This window comes from Symphalangus syndactylus, chromosome 5, assembly GCF_028878055.3.
Source record: "Symphalangus syndactylus isolate Jambi chromosome 5, NHGRI_mSymSyn1-v2.1_pri, whole genome shotgun sequence".
Classification (NCBI taxonomy): Eukaryota; Metazoa; Chordata; class Mammalia; order Primates; family Hylobatidae; genus Symphalangus; species Symphalangus syndactylus.
Genome location: NC_072427.2, coordinates 52,516,575 through 52,538,961, shown reverse-complemented (window position 1 = coordinate 52,538,961; position 22,387 = coordinate 52,516,575). Strand labels below are relative to the sequence as shown.

The window sequence follows — 22,387 nt, the reverse complement described above, 5'->3', positions numbered from 1 at the left end:
CTGAAATGCCTGCTTTTATATAATCTTGCCAGTGTTTTCATTGCTTTTTGTGGAGAGAGGATTTACTGAGGACCTCAATCCACCACTATGCAAGTCTCACGTCTGAATGATAAATTTACATGGTCACCCGACCTAAAGGAGTAGCCTGTCACTCAAGCCCAGACAATTGTCACCATGTGGGATCGTGTCCCTAGTGTTGTTAGATCAGCTATGGATAGGTATGCACAAATCTTTCAAATTCTTATTCTATAAATTCTTAAGAAAGGATTTCCTTTGGGTAGAATATTACCACCAATTTGCAATCCCTACCTGAAGGAGTTTCATCAAATCCAGTCCACCCACTTATCAGGATTCATTTCATCAGTCAGTTCACATTCATCTAGCTCCTGCTACAGGCCTGGAATAATGCTGGCTGGTAGGGAGACAATGATAGCATCATGAAGAATGTAGAATAAATTGGACTTAAATGAGTATATTGGATCAATTAGAGCTCACTTCAAATTTTTCCTTCTGAGGTCTCACATTGCAAAATAGAGTGCCTGATCCTTGGTTTATCTGATTTTCAATCTGAACTCAGAAAAGCTAAGTAAACATTTCTTCAGACTTTTTTTCCTTAAATATCTCTTCAGACTTTTATATTAGGGAAATTATGAACAGTAAATATTTTTCAAATCACAAGTTTCCATAAAGAACCCATACTCATTTCAAAACAGGCTACAGAGCATTTGAATTTAGATTAGAGATAGTCTATTGAAAATGACAGTGAAAAACAGATAATCATGTAAATCTTTGATGAAATGAACCTTTTTGCAGACTTCAAAATCATTACCTTATATCACTGCAAACCTGGTAAGTAATTTCAGTGATCAGAGTAATTCATATTCAAATGCTCAACATGTTTGCTCAGGGCACTGATTGTCCCAGATGTGCTAGTATATGGTAAAAAGACATTAAGACTAATTTTTAAATATTTAAAATACTGTTTTCACTGAGTAAACTGTGAAATTTCCAATTTTCCAGAGAAAGGGTTCTTTTTGATTTGAAGTTAGTTCTTACAATGAAGGATGATGTTGATTGAAGACTCAGTGTCACAGTCAGTTATGCTTTCCCTCGAGGCAGATCGCTCCCAAGGCAGTCACATCATCATTCAGGTGGGAGCTCTGGGAGGAGCAATCACATCAAGATCCTTGGCTCTAGTCAATCAGTGCTTCTCTCTCTCTCTCTCTCTTTGAAGGGTAGTTGGGGGGAGTGCTACCCTAACAGAGGTCCATTACATTAAGACAGGTTTTGAAGATCACAGAAGCACACCCTTCTTTATATAAGAAGGGGCAAACTTAAAGATCATGTTTTCAGTGCAAAAAAATAAAAAAGTTTCTCTAGGGCATTGTTTATAGATAATCACTCAACCAGGGCTTGAAGCAAGATTTTCCATTTTAGGTTACATTTTTGTTCTAAATCAACTTCCATCTGGAAGCATTCACATGGTATTGTGAGCCCTGGGTTAGAAATTATGAGGACTAAGATCTAGGCCTGCATGTCCTCCTAACTTTTGATATGATTCTGAGCCAATAGATTAACCTCTTTGGGCTGCAGTATTCCTGTTTATAAAATAGAGGTTACTCATTTAGTGTACCTGCTTCTCATAATTTGTCCTGTAAACCAAGAGTGTCTGACTGAGGCAGGTCTTCATCAATTTAGGAAGTTTATTTTGCCAAGTTTATGGATGCACCCATGACACAGCCTCAGGAGGTTCTGACAACATGTGCCCAAGGTGGTTGGGGCACAGCTTGGTTTTATACATGTTTGGGAAACAGGAGACATCAATCAATATATGTAAGATGTACACTGGTTTGGTCCGGAAAGGTGGGACAACTCGAAGCGGGGAGAGGGCTTCCAGGTCATAGGTAGACAGGCTGGTTTAGTGAAACAGTAAAGCAAAGGAAGCAATCAGATATGCATTTGTCTCACGTGAGCAGAGGGATGATTTTGAGTTTTGCCTGTCCTTTGTCCACAAGGAACTTCCTTGTGGGCAAATTGTGAGGGAGGTATGTAGCTTCTTATCTTTGTAGCTATCTTATTTAGGAATAAAATGGGAGGCAGGTTTGCCTGAGATAGTTCCCAGTTTCACTTTTCCCTTGCTTTAGTGATTTTGGGGTCTTGAGATTTATTTTCTGTTAACAGTCCCATGAGAGACAAAAAGCATTATTTCTAAGACATGAGCATGACAAGTAGGTCAGAAGATTTACAAACTCCTTGTCAATCTTCAACAGAGGATGTTTGCTGTGCTATTTTAAGTTTGATAGTTACTCCAGAGGCATTTGAACCCAATTATTGTATACAGACACATACTTTTAGGCCAACATTAGTCAAGGCTTTTCCTGGATAGGTCTTTAGATTCCAGAGAAAGTACAGAAGTAATACTGATTAACAACATATTAGAATATTCTATTTGTGGTGATGTCAAAAGAGATACATTTAAATATCCTTGCTCTAAAAGTAGGGTACTGTAATTTATAGTTATTTTCAGAACTTTTTATTTCTTGCGTTATTATCATTATCCCCAAGGTGATTCTTATTATGTTCTCATTAAAAATAACAAACGCTGAAATATCTACAATACAAAATCAGAAAGTAGAAAGCTAATGTGACCTTTTTCACTAAATATTCATCAGAATTAAGGTTCAGCAGCTTGTAAATGTGGTAGGCATATCTTCAAACTGGAGCTCATTGGAGGTTTTCTGAAATGAAGGCTAGAACTTGTCAAGAAAGCTACTGACACCTAATATGGAAGACATCATTTTCTACTGTGGCAGGGATTTGAGTTACACACAATGTACATATTTGTCCACACTCAGCAAAGGTACCGTTAATACTTGTGCATTTCGCACTAAAAATTTTGCTTCAAAGGAATAAAACGGTAAGCTACTATTGGACTCTAGTTATAATGACATGCATGCTGACATATGGAGTGGGAAATGCATTGCCATCTGAAATTTATTTTGAAATGTAGCAAAAAAAAAGATAGATTGAGGATGGGTGTATTGATGGACAGATAGAGGGAGAGGTGACAGGTGGTGAGGACACCTGTTGCTTACTCTCCTATCAATGGATTGAGATGTTTAAAGAGGGTGTTTATGCATGTAGCCATTTGGACATAATTTACAGTATATTTTTCTCCAAACCACAGCACAAAGCTAAACTCTACAGACTATAGGAGAGGAATGTAACTATATAGTATATGAAAACAGGATCTTCTATTGAGCCTTAAGTTTGTTTGTTTGTTTTTTTTGGGGGGGTTGGAATTTTTGCTGTGGTATAAAACACTCTCATTATACAAATATCATCATCATTTATAACAGGGAAATGCTTCCTCATGTGAGCACTGAAGAGCACCTTTTCTGCTGGTCTTTACCCTTCCATTTGTGAAATCCTAAAACCAGTTAATGAAGGGGCAACGCAGGAGTTTAGAACTAGCCTGGGCAATATAGTGAGACCCCTGTCTCCACGAAAAATTTGAAAATTAGCCAGGCATGGTGGTGCATGCCTGTAGTCCCAGCTACTTAGGGGGCTGAGGTGGGAGAATTGCTTTAGCCTATGAGGTTGAGGCTGCAGTGAGCCATTATTGAGCCACTGCACACCAGTCTGGGCAACAGAGCAAGACCCTGTCTCAAAAAAAAAGTGGGGTTAGGGGGAGGGAAATGAAATCTTCCCATATGTAAAGAACCAGGTAGTCACCATGCCCACAACAAACACCCACCTTGAAACACACTCAGAGAAGACTCTATCAAGTAGAGGCCCAAGCAGCACTACACCACTGAGAAATTTGTGATGGGCTATACCTGCTTTTAGCTGTCTACCCTCACTGTGGTATAAGTAAGTTTTCTCTCCAGGTGCTACTCTGTGGAATTAGGTTGGACCAGAGACAAGCCACCAAGTAAAGGTTTTATTTTGTTTTGCTTCGTTCCCAAGCAATTTCATGATGGGTTCCATTTATGCCACTTTCAGGAAATGAGTCCACCAAAACATGAAATTTTTAAAAAAGAATCCTATATGTCCACAAGATCAGTTCATTTTTTATTTTTTAATGAACATTTAAGATTCATATACAAAAGCTGACAGAGCAGTAAGTCCAGTCATGAAATACATACGAGGAAGTAAATGGAAAATAACTCAATTACAATTTCTCACCACTGAAGCACTACACGCTGGCTGCAGGGAGAGGTGGTCGGTGTTTCAGAGACAGCGATCGCATGGGCCAATTGCTGAGAATGTCATCAAAACATTGTTTGTTTTAACATCTCCTTTCCTTTCTTGGCTATTGTTCAGGTAGTGGGTGGTGTGGGGTGGGGTAAGAAATGTTTCTTTTTCCTCCCAAAAAATTTAAGCAGTTAATTTTTTTCCTCAGGGAAATATTTTATTTGTGTGTCTAACATATGATGTATTTCTGTTATTAATCTGCCTGCATAAATGTTTGCCTATTCTATTTCTTCGTGTAAGATCATGCAGTACTTTCCTAATTTCAGAACAGTAAGAATTATTAAAGGCAATTCATTTTGTACATAAATGTCCAAGTTTCCGCATAATGAAAAACGTGCTCTTTATGATCTGTTTCTCACAATATAGTTGGTCAAGTAATAATCATGGAGAATTTCCTAAAATATTTATTCGCTGGGAAAATTTGTATGAAATGACATTTGAAGTATAAAAAACATTGTTAGGTAACACTTGAAGCAGTTAAAAATATACGTATCTTGTTTGTAAACTATCAACGTATGATACTGGGCATCTGAGTGTCAGTCATCATATCCTGTTTTTCTAGAAAGTTGTTTGCTTGATTTATCAATGGGACATCTTGGAAACATCTGAAGTTACATATAGAAACATCAAGGCAATATTATTTGTACATATTATTAAACATGCAAAAATTTCCTGAAAGACAGTGCTCACATATGGAGAGTCCCTGTGAGCAAGACCTCTCCTTGGTACCATTTCGCTGGAAGTATGGCTGTCTTGGAGTTTGGGAGTGTGGCCAGTTATTTTGGAGAGGCGGCTCCTTTTATTACCGGCTCCCTATTCAAATACGTTGCCCAGTAAACTAAGTTGAAAGTGCCGAACAAGACTGGGAATACGATTCGGGACATTTTGTCAATTTTGCTGATACTGTTGTAAGTCTTTTTGCTTTCAGAAGTCTTCTCTTCGGAGGGTTTTACTGAGACTGAGGTTGTATTCGACGTCCCTGCTGGGGTCTGTTCCTTCGGAATGTTTGGGGGGTGAGACATCTTCCCAGTTGTAAAAGCATTTGTTGACTTATTCAGTATGACTTCACGCTTTTTCTGCAAAATATAATAGGAATGTAAGGACACACCATTTGCAGGCAATGGTCAGCTCACCTTGGAGTTCTAAAGGTCTACCTCTCAAAAGAGAGAAACACCTGTTTAGCCTGGGAGAGGGTCTTCCTCCACTGATGTCTCCAGGTAGCCTGCAGACAGGGCACACATGAGAGCTATGATTGCTATTAAAGTCTGGCAATCCCATAACTGGATATATTCCCAAAGGAATACAGATCATTCTACCATAAAGACACATGCATGAGAATGTTCACTGCAACACTATTCACAATAGCAAAGACATGGAATCAACCTAAATGCCCATCAATGACAGATTGGATAAAGAAAGTGTGGTACATATACACCATGGAATGGTGCAGCCATAAAAAAGATGATAAAATGAATGAGATCCTGTCTTTTGCAGGAACATGGATGGAGCTGAGGCCATTGTATTTAGCAAACTAACACAGGAACAGAAAACCAAATACCACATGTTCTCACTTACAAGTGGAAGCTGAATGATGAGAACTCATGAACACAAAGAGGGGAACAACAGACATTGGGGTGGAAGGTGGGAGGAGGAAGAGGAGCAGAAAAATAACTATTAGGTACTAGGCTTAGTACCTGGGTGACAAAATGATCTGTATAACAAACTCCCGTGACATGAGTTACCTATACAACAAACCTGCACATGTGCCTCTGAACCTAAAATAAAAGAAAAAAAAGTAAAGTCTGGCATTTCTCAAGATCTTGGCATAAACGGAATTAGGACTTTCCCCCTGCAAGGCACCCATCACTTCTTTACCTTCAAGTGCACCAGCAGGAAGGAATATGGTGTGTGGATATAAGGGAAGCCCTAAGATGTGGCCTGCTGGGAAGGAGGAAAGGATGCGATTAAACATCATGGTACAGAATGCACTCTTTTGGGAAGGCATCTTCCACCCAGCACAAGGCTTTTGAGAATCACCCATATTGCTGTGTATATCAGTCGTACCGTCCTTTTTATGGCTGAGTGATGTACCTTTGCATGAATGTGCCACCGTTTGTTTACTCACCTATCGATGGACACCTGGACTGTTTCTAATCTTAACTCTTATGGATTAAGCAGCTATGAACATTCTTGTATACATTTTTGTGAAGATTTTTTTTTTGGATACGAAATTCTAAACAGGTGAGTTACATTATGGTGGAAGAAATAAAGATAGTGGATATGTTTGGAAAGCTGGAGTCAAGCACTGCCTGGGAAGAGACATGGTGAGCTTTCTGGAGGCTGGTGATGTCCTCTACTGTGGCAGGGATTTGAGTTACACACAATGTGCATATTTGTCCACACTCAGCAAAGGTGCCATTAGTATTTGTGCATTTGACACTAAAAATTTTGCTTCAAAGGAATAAAACGGTAAGCTAGTATTGGACTCTAGTTGTAATGACATGCATGCTGACATATGGAGTGGGAAATGCATTGCCATCTGAAATTTATTTTGAAATGTAGCAAAAAAAGAGATAAATTGAGGATGGGTGTATTGATGGGCAGATGGAGAGGTGACAGGTGGTGAGGACACAGGCATAAGGAAATGTTAACAGCAGACAGGTTTTCACTGTAAACCTCCTTAAACACTGCTGTATGTTTAAAAATGTGCACAGTAAAATGTTAGACAACCTGTGTTCCACTACTAAAGTAATATAGTCTCATTAATTAAAACTTGAAAAACACAAGAGAGTAAAGAAAATAAGTCAACCATTAAGAATAAAGAAAAGATAAAAAGCAGAAAGGCCAAGCGTGGAGCAGGAGTCAGGGGAAACAGGTGAAACAGGGGAACCAAAACCAGGCCAGGGGCAGGGGCATGAGGACCCCCTGGGGAAACCATGTGGCAGCTTGAGGGAGGCGGGCCACACCTCGGAAATTTGATGGCAGTTTTGCCATCCCCACCTTCCCCACCATCACTGAGAGCTATGCAGATCCGCCAGAAGAAACCCATACATGTGAGTTACTGCTTAGAATGGTTCTATCTCTGGGTGGAACCAAGTGAAGGGCAAGCCCTTTAGAAGATACTGCTCTGTCCTGAGGGTACGCATATTTACTGGGAAGGAATGTGCAGTGGGAGTGGGGGCGGGTGGCAGGGAGCACCCGCCTGGGACTCCGCATAGTCACGGCGCTGGTGGTGGAGATTTACACGCGCCCTGGAATCCTCCTTGCCAGAAGGACGTGCTCCCCAGCTGCAGGCAGTGTGGCCAGGTGTCAGCTCTTCTGGCAGCCTGAGTTGCAGAGGGCTGTCTGGCCAGAGTCAGGCCTTTCCTGGGGAAATCAGACACATCTGGTGGGCAGCGAGGCAGGATCTAAAGGCCTGGCCACATCCCTGACACGGGGCAACTCCACTGGGCATCTGCTCACACTCCCCAGCGGGTTAGCCTGGGCTTTGCTGGGCCAGTATCATGGTTCGATTTCTTCCTCTCTCAATCTCACTGCCTCCTGTTTCCTTTCCCAAACGTTCACTCCTAAAAACTGCCCTACACCCCAAACTCTGACCCAATGTTTGCTTCTGGAGATCCCAACTTGGAACAATGGTGAACACAGTCTATTTTTTTAAAGTCCTCTCTACTTCCATGGAACAGTTTACTCGAGTAGGCTGACACTAGGCTGTGGTATTCACACTCATGGCCGGTGTCTGACCGCGGGGTGTGCGGCCTGCATGCCTGCAGATGCACCATGGCTTCCAGCATGCAGAGCCTTCCTGGCAGCAGGGGTGGAACCCCCAGTGCCACTGCCTTCCCGGGAACGAGTCTTAACATTCCACAAGCCAGCCCGAGGCACGCTGCTTATTCTAGAAAACCCTTGCTCTCCTCGGATTAGACAACGCAGGTCACTTTCATCCTCTCCATTCAGAATTCAGATCTATGACGACTGGATCAGCCGCCACAAGAGGCAGAGCGGACATGATGATTGACAGTGTTGGCGACACCCAACAAGAACACCCAGCCACAGGTGTGCTCTCTCCATTCACCCGGGGGCTCAAGTTCCTCCTAGACTCACACGCATGAGCCTGAAAACCTCAGTGACTGTCGGGGACTTCCGGCTCTTCCCTGACCTCAGACCGGGCTCCAGCCCACTATCCATCATGCACCGTCTATGTCCCAGGCAGGTGACAAGCAAGCACCTTCCAGCAACACAGTGCAGGGTGTTGGGAAGCCCCATCTCCCCAGACTCCATTCTCGTTCCTCCCGGCACAGCACCTTCTCTGTACCCCTGGTCTGCAGGAACAAGTTCAAACGTGTTGGCCAAGACCCTCTATCGTCTGAGAACAGCCTGCTCCCAGCCCCCCAGTCCCTAGCACCCAGTGCAGTCAGATCACTCCTGTCCCTCCTCTCAGCCCTCAAAGCATACCCATGCGCGAGGCCCTTCCTCCAGTTTCTCCTTTCCTCCCTTCATGAGAGCACCCAGAAAGGGTCCTGCCAGGCCTTCCTCCAACCCGAGAGCTAGGCTTGGAAGTTGGGCTTCTATGCTGAAACTACAGTGGGGGAGGGGCTCCTGGCACTTGGAAATAGTGAAGGCCCAATGGGCGAGGTCAGGCCAGAACTCCTGACAGCAGAGTCAAACCCTCAGAGCAAGCACAGGGCTGTGGATGGGATGGAAGCAGGTCTCCCAGTGGAACCAGGGCCTCCTGCTCTGCTGTAACTGGCTTGTGGCCCCTGGCTGGGAGGTCGGACTTACACTTCGAGGCCTCTCTAATGCCTTCCAGGACTCCCTTCATGCTGATTTTCCAAAGGACAGATTAAGTTTTACTTTCAGGTCGCCCTGATGGCTCTGACCTCCTGTTCTCTCCGTACAGAGATCTGTGTGTTTGTTTTCTGTGTGGTGAAATTAGCAGTCACCACATGCTGCTTTATGTACTGTCCATGAATGTTATTCTTATCTCCCCAAGGAAACAGTGCAGCTTGGAATAACACGTTTTCTTCAAATGTTCTTAAGATTTGGGCATAAATCACCCTTTAAATACTTGATGGTTCTTTGCTTTGAACAGAGTAATGCTTTCACAACAATTTATGTGCCTGGTGTAAGGAGTTTAAATCATGTACTCAGTGGGGCTTGGGTGTGCTTTGCTGAGGAACTCCTTCCATTACATTGGTGCCCCCTTCTCGACCTGAAGGTCACCTGAAGAGGACACCCTCATGGTGAAATGGGATAAAACGAGTGGAAGAACAGATTCCACAACTAAAACCAGACAAGTCGTCCCTCAAGATGCAGGAGTTACTTCTGCCAAAATAATAGGCTTGAATATAAATAGGCCCAAGCCATTCACATTCCATCACCTCTTGCTGGAGTGAAATTGGACCTGTTGTCAGTAAGACTTGATAAGGGCCTTGAATATAAGGGAAGGAGCATTTGAGGGCTGGTGGGTAGGAAGGAACAGCACCTTGTCTCATGTTTGGATAGAGTCAGGCACACTTTCTCTGTCAAGGGGACCTGGAAGAAGGGAGGAGAAACAGTCAGTACCTTGATCTTGGCTGCTTCCAAGGCTTTTTTGCCATCCCAGGCCCAGCCTCTCTTGGTAAAGTAATTGACTGTGGCAAACTCTATCAGCGCTGAGAAGACGAAGGCATAGCACACGGCTATGAACCAGTCCATGGCGGTGGCGTAGGCCACTTTGGGCAGAGAGTTCCTGGCGCTGATGCTGAGGGTCGTCATGGTCAGCACGGTGGTGACCCCTGTGGGGGTCAGGCGGGGCAGAGTGAAAAATGGAAACGGGTCAATGCTGGCACCCAGGACCCCAGTACAACAAGCCCAAAGTGATACACACAAAGGGGACTAGTGATTTTTATTTTTATTTTTTTGAGACAGTCTTGCTCTGTCGCCCAGGCTAGAGTGCAGTGGTATGATCTCGGCTCACTGCAAGCTCTGCTTCCCCGGTTCAAGTGATTCTTGTGCCTCAGCTGCCTGAGTAGCTGGGATTACAGGCAGGCATCACCACACTCGGATAATTTTTGTATTTTTAGTAGAGAAGGGGTTTCGCCATGTTGGCCAGGCTGATCTCAAATTCCTGGCCTCATGCGATCCACCCCCCTCAGCCTCCCAAGGGACTGGTGATTTTAATCCCAGCCTGCGCCTTCCTCTACTGTTTTGCTAACATCTAGCACATTCACAGCACTTAAATAGATGATTGCTGATGTTCTGTGTCTTGATTGTCCCTTCCCTTTAGAATGTGAACTGAGGAGGGCAGGGATTCGGCTCTGATTTTGGCTCCCACTGCCATGAACAAAGCCAGGCAAACAGCCAGTGCTCAACAAAGACGTGTAGAGTGAGTGATGCGTTCCTGCAGCACTAAGGCAAGATCCAAGGCAGAATGACAGTCACATTTCACACCGCAGCCAGTAGGTGCCTCCCAGTGATTTACTATGCACCTGGAAGTAGAGGGCTCCCTGCAAACAAGTGAGAAAGACTTTCACCCGACTGCAGACTTGTAAGAGCCAGAGAGCAACAGAAGCGCCATATCTGAATCTCGGTCTGGGCATGTCACTCCCTCAAAGAGGGAACAGTATCCCCTGGAGCCTGCTATGCATGGTGCCTGTGGCCACTAGGAAAACTTTGCAGTGACCACACAGCCAGGCTGGATCCCTGGAAGGGGACATTCCTTAGGACTGGCAGATTATGCACCAGCTACTGGGTCCACTGAGTGTCAGACTCTAGTCTAAGCTGCATTCTGGATAGGTGTCAGTATCCCTGTTTGGCAGGTGGCAGAGCCTGAAGATTTAATAGTATTTAGCAAGGTGCCCAAGCTTGCCAGCAAGGAGATGAGACTAACGACACTGGGAGCCAGGTCTGCTGGACTCTTGCAGTTCACATAGCTTCCACCTGCTAGCCCTGCCTTCTGCATAAGCATGCACCTGTGTGGGCGATGGGGGTGTAACACACCTGCTATTGGTCAAACTGTGGGCCTACAAAATTCATATGTTGAAGTCCTAACCTCCAGTACTCTAGATTACGGCCTTATTTGGAAATACAGTATTTAGAGAAGTAATTAAGTTAAAATGAGGTCACTGGGATGGGCCCTCATCCGCTATGACTGATGCCCTTATAAAATGGGGAACCTTGGAGACAGACATGCACGCAGGGAGCATGCTGTGTGAGGGCTGGAGTGATGCTGCCATGAGCTAAAGAGCTACCCGAGGCCAGGAGACAGGCCAGGAACAGACCCTTCCCTTGCAGGCTTCAGGAGGAGCCAGCCCTGCCAACACCCTGATCCCAGCCTTCCAGCCTTCAGAAGTGTGAGATGACACATTTCTGTTGTTTAAGTCCCCAGTGTGTGGGATTCGGTTACGGCAGTCCCAGGAGACCAGCACAGCACCAAGGACATGTAGTATGGCTGGGGCTTCATTCATTGCCATCCTTCACAGCTCTACAAGTACTCAGTAAACGTCATTCCCTGCATGAAATCAACACTTCCAAAGGAATCAATAGAGATCTTTGATTTTTTTTTTTAGAAATCCAGTTAATCACTGTGTTGAGGGGGAAGTGTTCTATGCATGATCATAAACTAAGCCTCTTGAGTTTTCTTCTTGGGCCTTTAATATCTTAACATTCATTGGGAATCTCCCTCCACTCCCCGCCAAAAAACCCGACAATAACAGGCAATACCCTCCCGCCTTTTTTTCTGCCTACCAACTAAATTTCCCCTAAAGGTTCATCAGGCACATTAACTTGGGGAGCATTGCCTGGTCACCAGCCAACCTCCACACCTTCCTGAAACAATCCTGACGCTCGCTCAGGCTTGGTAAGTGAAGCTGGACTCTTGGCTGGAGGCAGAGTGATGATCAGACGGGAGCACCCCTGTGCCACTCACTCCTGAACTCCCTGAGCTCTTGGTCAGCCTACACCCTGGGGGAGCATTAAGATAAAATGCATGCTAACATTTTCCTGCTTTGGAAAGGAAACTGCAATAGCAAATGCTGATTCGTGAATCGTACTTTACAGTTTACAAAGATGTGAGCATCCAAGATCACAACTGACTGGCAAAACGGCCTTTAGTATCTTCCTGAATCTGAGGAAGCTGAGCTTCGAGGTAATTAAGACTCAGACGCTCAACTGTGCCTGCTGGGCCGAGGTACCTCCTGAGTTAGAGCTCTCCCAATTTAGTTTATGTCTTAGGGATGTAAAATGATGCTGCTCTAGATTCTTATCAGGTATATATATTTAATTCATTACTATTGTATCTCATTGATTATTATTTGGTGGTTAATTTTAAAGTGGCAAGCACATTTCAAAGAAAACTGCCTGATAACTTACAAAGTCATACTTGGTGAGAACCAAAAATTCTACAGACTGAGTATCCCTATTTTAAAAATCCGAAACCTGAAATGCTACAAAATCCAAAACTTTTTGGGCACTGACGTAATGCTCAAAGAAAATGCTCCCTGGAGCTCGTTTCGGAGTTTCAGATTAGGGATGCTCAACTGGTATCATGCAATTCTTCCAAAATTTAAAAAAAAAATCTGATATCCGAAACACTTCTGGTCCCAAGCATTTGGGATAAGGAATGCTCAACCTGCATAGCAAAATCTCACATAAAACAGATACATGCTGGCAATGTCAAACCACACAAAAAGGCTTTTCAACAAGGAAATAACTATCAAATAGACCATGTGATATTCCTTAAACCCTTCTTTGGAGAGAAATCCTAAACCCTAATCCTTAACATTAAATTCTTAATTAATTGGTCAATTTGTTTTCCAGGTCACACAACAAAGAGGCAGCACTAGAAGTTTCGTGGAGGTTGTTGCTGTTGCTTCGGGGTGGTTAGCGTCAGTCGCAAAACACCAGTGTCCAGGCCTGGCTTGGGGACACTCACCAAAAACTGTCCTGGCTGGGACTGATTCCCGGTTCAGCCAAAAGGACACCTGTGATAAGATCACGGTCATTATGCAGGGAAGGTAGGTCTGGATGACAAAGTAGCCAATCTTCCTTTTCAGGTGGAAGTGAGCTGTCATGATTGTGTATTCGCCTGCAAATAAGCAAATGACTGCACATCAGTCCCCTAGAGTCTCTGCTTGCTGCATCCAAGGAGTTCACCAGGAGCCTCCCTTCCACTCCCCTGTTGGGTTGGACAAACATTCATTTGTATGATCTGGGTGAAGGAGAGGACACAGGAGGATGCATAAATTTCTTATCAGTCATTTTATAAGTAAGGCTTATGACCCCTGGTCTCTGAAGAGCCTTTGATGACGGATGCTCTTCCTGGGGAAAATCAGATTTGTGTGTTTTACTAATCTCCGGTCACAATCTGTGCCTCTCTCCCCCCACTCCCTCGCCTGCTTCTGCAATTAGGATTTCAGGATTTAGCCTCCCCAGATGTAACTCAGGATTTCACAGAGCCCTGCAGAGGGTGGACAGAGTCCCTCCTGTTTCCAGCCTAGAGGCTCCAGGGAGGTGAGACGACCACTCCCACAAGCAGCAGGCCCTGTGCTGGCTGTGTCGCAGGTGCAGGGTGAGATGAAGCAGCTCAGGAGGCCCTGGGTCCTGGCAGCTCATCCCTTCTGCCATGTACCAGAGAGGTGTCGCCTGTTCTCTGAAATCGGGGGCATTTCCTTGGCGATGCCCCAGTGCCTTCTCTGGATTTGCCTGGCTGTGTGGGAGGCACGAGGAGACCTCCCATTCATTGCTGAGAATGATGCTGTCCTCATGGTGGACTGGTAAGGAGCTGAGGTCGGGGGCTATGGTCAGGGAGTGTGAGGCCTTCTGGGCCTGTCTTCTTGCTACCTGGATTTGCCTCACCTTGGGGAGATGGGAAGTGTTCTTTGAGGGGTGGAGGAAGAGCAATTCAAAGAACTTTGGCTGAATTGCGAGGAGTGGATGGTGTGGCCGGAGAGCTGGGATGCACTGTGAACATGGGGAGAATAGGCTCTGGGGGCTCCATCAGTGCAGCCCCGATCTGTCTGTCAGAGTAGTGGTCTGCTGCTGCAGGGACTGCATGTTGGGACGTTAGAGTCTGACAGCACAGTTGCAGTGCTTACTGTTGGGATGGAAGCCCACAGCTCAGCAAGGCCCACTGTGGATGCTTCACTGAGTGCCAACTCAAAACATGGCATATGTCGGAGACGAAGGAACCATAGCAATCACATGTGGCAAAAATCTGCCCTCTAACACAAGAGAAGCCAACAATCTCAGCAGTGCCCGGACAAGCCCGTAGTGCAAAAGTGCACTTTCCCCATAGTCCGCAGCAGGTGAGGGAGCAGAGCCGAGAAATGGGCAAAGAAGAGGCAGAGGGTATGTTGGTAGCAAGGACTGGATCTCTACTGGTGATCCAAGTCTTTGTCTCCTTAGCACTTGAAGAAGTGAAATGGCATTCTGTTTTACAGTAGGGCTTGAAATTACTCTCCTAATTCTTTTGGTGGTAGTTCTTTTCATTTTGTTTTATTTTTGAGTTGAGAGTAGGAAAATTCGGTAGTGTTTGTTTTAAAAGATTGTAGAATGCAAATAGGAGTAGAAATCCCAGTTATTAATATTTAAAGAACTACATGAAATAGCTCCAAACTGGAGCATCCTCCCTCAGCATCACAATTGCTTACACCAAACTCCTGCTACACTACCTTCCGCTGGCTTGCATAAAACCGGCCAGTTCTCTCTGTCTTTCCCTTTAGCATGGTAACCAAATGGTGAAGCCATCCTCCCAGACTCTCATATCCCCCAGGGATGCCCAGGGCGCAGGCCCGTGGGTCAACAAGGTGCTGACTGCGTGTGTGTGCATGCAGAAAAGGCTATGCATTAAACGGCCTGTGTGCTCGGCCAGTTGCAAGGGTAGGGGTGCTGACAATCAGCTATGCTGACAGAGAGCTCCCCTGAAAATATTCTCTGGGGCTTAGAGCTCATTCTGCCATCAGGGCCCCCTCCCTCCCTTTAGGCTTTTCTCCAAGGCTGCAGAGGCTCTTTGGAGCTCAAAACCTCCCTTGCTCACGGCACCCCTGGTGACCTTGACCTCTATGGCTGGGCCTTCCTGTCCTGGAGACATCTGGCCACATAACCTGCAGGCTCTGGAGATGCAATGCATCCTGTTTCTTTGGTCTCCCCACCTACTTTGTGTCAGGGGAAGCCAGGCTGGGATCGGGCTATATTGGCCCTGCAGGGCTCAAGCCAGCCCAGGGCACTTGGCATTGAGAGCGTCTGCTTCCTTCTTGTACATTTCAGCTCTTCTCTGTAGGCTGCCTGTTTGTGCTTTCCCAACTTCAACTCCAGGAAAATCTCTGCACTGTTTAAAGCAGGAGGTCGGGGAGCAGGTAACTGGGGGTGTTTGTAGGAAGCTGTCTACCTTTCCTGCTTAGGGGGGTGTTATATAATCAGGTCCACCGCAACTGCCGGCCACAGCTGGTGCCTCTGTGTGCAGCTGCAGGGAGGGGCGGGCTGGGAGGACTCCCTTGGCCAGCTCCCACACAGCTGTGGCCCATGGAGAGCACAGCTGGCCAGGACAGGGTGTGCTTGGCTGCTGTGCGGCCTCCTACGTGGCCCCTGCAGAGGGGTGCTGGGAGCAGCGAGCTTTCCGAGGGTGTGGTGTCCTGAGTGCGCCTGGGAGCACAGTGAGTGCCGAGCCCTCACCTGTGCTGGTGCTGATGTTCTCAGTGCCCACCGTCTGCCCCATCAGGTGGTACTGGTTCAGTCTGGAGCCATCTTCCGCCACCACCACCGACTTGGTGGAGCCGTTGGTCCAGACGTAGACGACTTCAGAATTAGGGTAGGCATCTGTGTGAGGAGGGGGCAGAAAGTGACTTAAACATGAAATCATTCCCAACCTGGAAAACACAGAAGGTTTTACTAAAGTAGCAAGGTAGAGGATGAGAAGGTTTGAAAAGTCAAGGTTCCACGACCTAAAGAACGCATAGGGTGGTCGGACCAGGGCAGATGCCACTGCAGTTCGGCTTCTTCCCGTGTCTAAAGGCCTGGGTGCCAGGCTGCTGTCTGGCACTTCCCGGTACGTGTGTGTTTCTCTGCAGAGCTCATGGTGGTGCAGCAGGTGAGAACATGGGCTCTGAGACCAGAATGCCTGGGTCCCTCCAGCTCTGTGATTTTGGCAGGTCACTTATTCTCTATGCCTCAGTCCCTTCATCATAGAATAGGGTAAAAACAGCAGCCATGTCTGAGGCTCTGGCTATGACTGCATGACCTACGTCAAGATTTACAAGCACACAGCACCTGAAGCAGCACCCGGCCGCATTCCCTACTCCAAGCCTTCCACTCTGCAACAGGCACCTGTTGTCCACACCATCCTGGGTGTGAAGGTGGTGTGGCAAGCAGGACCTGCACCCCTGGTGTCACACCTGTGAATATGGTACCTTACTTGGCAAAAGACACTGTGCACATAGAATTCAGGTTCTGGACCTTAATATCAGAAGATTATATGTGATTTTCCCAGGGGGCACAATCTAATCACTTGCCCCCTTAAAAACAGAGAACTTCCCTAATCAGAGAGATTAGAAGCATGACAAAACAGCTCCACTCACCACTGTTGGCTTGAGGATGGGGTAAGGGGGGCCATAAGCGGAGGAGAGTGGGCAACCTCTGAAAGATGTGACTAGGCTGGAATATATGAATCTGGAAGCTTGCAAAGAAGCCCAAAGCTTAGGGCAGTTCTGGGAGTTAGGGACTGTATTAATCCATTCTCATGCTGCTGTGAAGAAATACCCAAGACTGGGTAATTTATCAAGAAAAGAGGTTTAATTGACTCACAGCTCCATATGGCGGGGGAGGCCTCAGGAAACGTACAATCATGGCAGAAGGCACCTCTTCACAGGGTGGCAGGAGAGAGAATGAGTGCAAGCAGGGGAAATGCCAGACGCTTATAAAGCCATCAGATCTTGTAAGACTCACTATCACAAGAACAGCATGCGGGAATTGCCCCCATAATCCAATTACCTCTACTAGTCCTGCCCTTGACATGTAGGGATTATTATAATCCAAGGTGAGATTTGGGTGGGGACACAGAGCCAAGCCATATCAGGGGCATCTGAGAACACAAACATTCATCTAAACAGTATGCAGAGCGCAGGAAACAGTGCTGCCCTCATCAGCTGATGAGGAGCTGACAACTCAGTGCCAAATCTGCTCAAGGATGAAAGGGAAGCAGGGAGGGGAAGAGAAGGAGAGATGCAGGAAGGAGGACATAGGGGTCCTCTGGGAGTTGTAGAGGTCTGCGGGTGGAGGGGCCTCCTGCAAAGACCTGGAGGGAGGCAGACTGAGGATGTGAGACACAGTGGGATTTGTGGAGTGTGGAGGCTGTGGCCCACCCATCACTTTCCTCAATGGGACTGGGGACAGCACAGTCACTGATGGCTCCTCCTGGGCTTGAGGCCAAGTGGCATACCAACCCGGGACCAGGCGTACGTGCCTGAGCACTGCCAGCAGGGAGAGATGTGGGGAGGCTGGCTGGGGCCGAGGCCAGCCTGACCTGAGGCCTCGCTGGGTGCAAGTCCTGTGAGCCCCTTTCTCCATGGTTAGGGGGCAGAGGTTGGATGATAATCCTTACCTTACAGTAAGAATCCAATGAAATAATCATTGGAAGGATGAAAGATACTGAGAATCACTGAGTGACATATAATGCGTCATCATAATTCACATGATCTTGTTTTTCAAACTACTAGTGAATATTAAATGACCTATTGATATTGACGATGTTAAAAGCATTAATAAGGACAGCAGCAAGAGACAATGTGGTTGCAGTGCGTCAGCTGGACATCGTCAAGTTCTGCTCTCCTCATCACATTAAGAGTGGGAATAAATGACCCCTTGTGTCCATTTCAGCTCCACTGTTCAGCAACCAACACTAAATTCCTTCTCTGTGTCAGCAGTGTGGCATTCAATCTTTTTGCCGGGACAAGAGTAAATGAGGCAATCAGCGTTGCAGTGCCAGCATTTGTCATGATTTAGAGCTCTGGAAAACATAAAGCTCACCCTCTTCTGACCACACATCAGCAGAGCCAGGCAAGAAGGCCTGAAACGTTTTCACTAGCATCGGGCTTGGAAATTCATCACCGTTTTCCTTGAGGCTTCTTCCCCTGGGTTGACCCTGCCTGTCCTCTCCTAGCCTTGCAAATCCTGAGTGGGAGGTGGCAGTGGCACAAATTCTCAAGGTATTTCAGAAACCATGGGTCTTCTGAATAACTACAAAGGAAGTAAGGCAGCATGGGCCTGACACTCACTACCAGAGTGGCCTTGAGCAACCTCTTTGAGCTCTCAGCCTTGATTTTCCCATCTGTAGACTGGGGAAAATAACCCCCATCTCCTAGTTCACTGATGACAAAGTGGATATGTGAATGTCCAGTATTTAGCACGCACCTGACTCACAGTAGGTACTTCATCAACAGCAGCTATGATGGACATAACCGTGTGGGGAATGATTTTTGCTTGGTGTCAAATACGAAAAGGTCTTTCTACTTTACTTTCTTATTCTTGGTCCAAAGCAAACTCAGTTTGTGAGTCTCTGGTAAGCTCCGGCAACTGTGTGACTCTGTGTGTTCACTGCCTATGACAATGCAGATTAGAATGTAACAGATTCTTGGAATTTTGGGGACTTGAAAATGTACAGGGTTTGAGTTATCTAAACCCATATCTCTAGGCTTCCCATTCTTTCTTTCTTTCTTTTTTTTTAGACAGTCTCTTTCTATTGCCCAGGCGGGAGTGCAGTGGCACGATCTTGGCTCACTGCAACCTTTGTATCCTGGGTTCAAGCGATTCTCCCACCTCAGCCTCCTGAGTAGTTGGGATTACAGGTACCTGCCACCATGCCTGGATAATTTTGTATTTTTTGTATAGACGGGGTTTTGCCATGTTGGCCAGGCTGGTCTTGAAGTCCTGGCCTCAAGCGATACACCCGCCTCGGCCTCCCCTCTCTTTGAAAGCCTGGGTGGGAATGAGCAGAATAACAGCAGCACAAGACCTTGTCACAGCACCCCAATTAGACCATCTGAAGTCTCCTGAGCTGAACACCAGGTCAGCACCTAACACATCAATGGTAAAACTTTGAAAAACACAAACAGATAAAGCCATGTTATCTCTGATGGCCTACTGGACACCCAATATCTCTGCTTTAAATTTGACAGTAAAAATGACATGAGTGGGGTTTGGCCACACCCTTTCCCTCGCTCAAGATCAAATGGGAGATAAGAGGAATAAGCCAATAGGGATGAACAGATAACACGTCTGCCCAGGTACCAATGAAGATACACTCCCATCACTGTGCCACAGTAAAACCTTGCAGAATCACATAGGGTTATGGCCATGACTGGCCTGACAGGGGAGAGAGTCAGAGACCATGCTGTTACTATTTGTGAACTTAATGGGCCCAGATCAGGAAAGAAGAAAAAGGACTGTCACTCTCCCAGCAGAAAAGACTGTCTGCCCTGCAGACAGCAGTGAGAAGTAAGGCAGGAGGCCAGCAGTGTTTAGGAAGAAATCCCTCATGTAACAATTGCTTACCCTTCCCTCACACGCCGATTGGCTTTTTTACCTTCAATTCACTAGCCTCTTCCAATTATTTCCAATTTCCTCATGGAAAACAGTATTTCCCAAGTCATCTGGTCTTAAAATGGAGTGGTTGTCTTTGAATTACGTCCCTCTTTTCCCCTCTACATCCACTTTTCATATCTGGCCACCACCCTGCTCTCTGCTCCCTCACTTCTAACCACTTCATGGGAATTCCCAGCTTTTGGTTTCAGCTCCACGAATAGTGATTTTTGCATATTCTTTGTCTGCTCAACAAACATCACTCACACTGCCTGCTACTTTTTTTTTTAAGTTCCGGGATACATGTGCAGGATGGGCCTGTTTGTTACATAGGCAAATGTGTGCCATGGTGGTTTGCTGCATCTATCAACCCATCACCTAGGTATTAAGCCCAGCATTCATTAGCTATTTTTCCTGATGCTCTCCCTCCCCCCACTACCCTGCCACAGGCCTCAGTATGTGTTATTCCCCACCCTGTGTCCATCTGTTCTCATTGTTCAGCTCCCACTTGTAAGTGAGAACATGCAGTGTTTAATTTTCTGTTCCTGTGTTAGTTTGCTGAGGATGACAGCTTCAGCAAAGGACATGATCTTGTTCCTTTTTATGGCTGCACAGTATTCCATGGTGTATATGTACCACGTTTTCCTTATCCAGTCTACCATTGATGGGCATTTTGGTTGATTCCATGTCTTTACTGTTGCGAATAGTGAAATGAACATATGCGTGCATGTATCTTTATAATAGAATAATGATTTATTTTCCTTTGTATATACCCAGTTATGGGATTGCTGGGTCAAATGGTATTTCTGGTTCTAGATCTTTGAGGAATCACCACACCATCTTTCACAATGGTTGAACTAATTTACATTCCCACCAACAGTGTAAAATCATTCCTATTTCTCCACAGTCTCGCCAACATCTGTTGTTTCTTGACTTTGTAATAATCACCATTCTGACTGGTGTGAGATGGTATCTTACTGTGGTTTTGATTTGCATTTCACTAATGATCAGTGACATTGAGCTTTTTTTCATGTTTGTTGGCTGCATAAATGTCTTCTTTTGAGAACTGTCTGTTCATGGCCTTTGCCCACTTTTTAATGGGGTTGTTTTTTCCTTGTAAATTTGTTTAAGTTCCTTGTAGATTCTGGATATTAGACAATTGTCAGATGGATAGCTTGCAAAACTGTTCTCCCATTCTGTAGGTTGTCTGTTCACACTGATGATAGTGTCTTTTGCTGTGCAGAAGCAATTTAGTTTAATTAGATCCCATTTGTCAATTTTTGCATTTTTTGAAACTGCTTTTGACATTTTTGTCATAAAATCTTTGTCCATGCCTATATCGTGAATAGCATTGCTATATATTCTTCTAGGGTTTTTATAGTTTTGGGTTTGACATTTAAGTCTTTAATCCATCTTGATTTGATTTTTGTATAAGGGTGTAAGGGAGGGGTCCACTCTCAATTTTCTACATATCCTGCCTGCTACTTTGACTCTTTCATATTTAAGACCCTTCCTGTTTGAGTGGTATGCTATCCTGTCACTTCCCCAGATGACACTTCTCCTTTGTTTCAATAACTTGACAACTGATCGGTGGTCATTTGTGGTTTTTTTCTTTTTTTAAAAAATTTTATATTATACTTTAAGTTTTAGGGTACATGTGCACAATGTGCAGGTTTGTTACATATGTATACATGTGCCATGTCGGTGTGCTGCACTCATTAACTCGTCTTTTAGCATTAGGTATATCTCCTAATGCTATCCCTCCTCCCACTCCCCACCCCACAACAGTCCCCGGAGTGTGATGTTCCCCTTCCTGTGTCCATGTGTTCTCACTGTTCAACTCCCACCTATGAGTGAGAACATGTGGTGTTTGGTTTTTTGTCCTTGTGATACTTTGCTGAGAATGATGGTTTCCAGCTTCATCCATGTCCCTACAAAGGACATGAACTCATCGTTTTTTATGGCTGCATAGTATTCCATGGTGTATATGTGCCACATATTCTTAATCCAGTCTATTGTTGTTGGAAATTTGGGTTGGTTCCAAGTCTTTGCTATTGTGAATAGTGCCTCTATAAACATACGTGTGCATGTGTCTTTATAGCAGCATGATTTATAATCCTTTGGGTATATACCCAGTAATGGGATGGCTGGGTCAAATGGTATTTCTAGTTCTAGATCCCTGAGGAATCACCACACTGATTTCCACAATGGTTGAATTAGTTTACAGTCCCACCAACAGTGTAAAAGTGTTCCTATTTCTCCACATCCTCTCCAGCACCTGTTGTTTCCTGACTTTTTAATGATTGCCATTCTAACTGGTGTGAGATGGCATCTCATTGTGGTTTTGATTTGCATTTCTCTGATAGCCAGTGATGATGAGCATTTTTGCATGTGTCTTTTGGCTGCATAAATGTCTTCTTTTGAGAAGTGTCTGTTCATATCCTTCACCCATTTTTTGATGGGGTTGTTTGTTTTTTTCTTGTAAGTTTGTTTGAGTTCATTGTAGATTCTGGATATTAACCCTTTGTCAGATGAGTAGGTTGCAAAAATTTTCTCCCATTCTGTAGATTGCCTGTTCACT

At 45.3% G+C, this 22,387-nt stretch overlaps 1 protein-coding gene across 3 annotated transcripts in view; it reads right to left on the bottom strand.

Moving 5' to 3' along the window:
• Positions 1-4,061: 4,061 nt before the first annotated feature.
• GABRA5 (gamma-aminobutyric acid type A receptor subunit alpha5) overlaps positions 4,062-22,387 on the bottom strand; it is an 87,197-nt gene continuing 68,871 nt past the window's right edge. For all 3 annotated transcript variants that reach the window (XM_055278458.2, XM_055278456.2, XM_055278457.2), the window contains exons 8-11: positions 15,907-16,050; positions 13,169-13,321; positions 9,820-10,031; positions 4,062-5,333 (exon numbers count right to left, since the gene is read on the bottom strand). In XM_055278458.2, the coding sequence (XP_055134433.1) occupies positions 5,034-5,333; positions 9,820-10,031; positions 13,169-13,321; positions 15,907-16,050 (809 nt within the window). In that variant the 3' untranslated portion in view covers positions 4,062-5,033. The remainder of the gene's footprint in view (positions 5,334-9,819; positions 10,032-13,168; positions 13,322-15,906; positions 16,051-22,387) is intronic.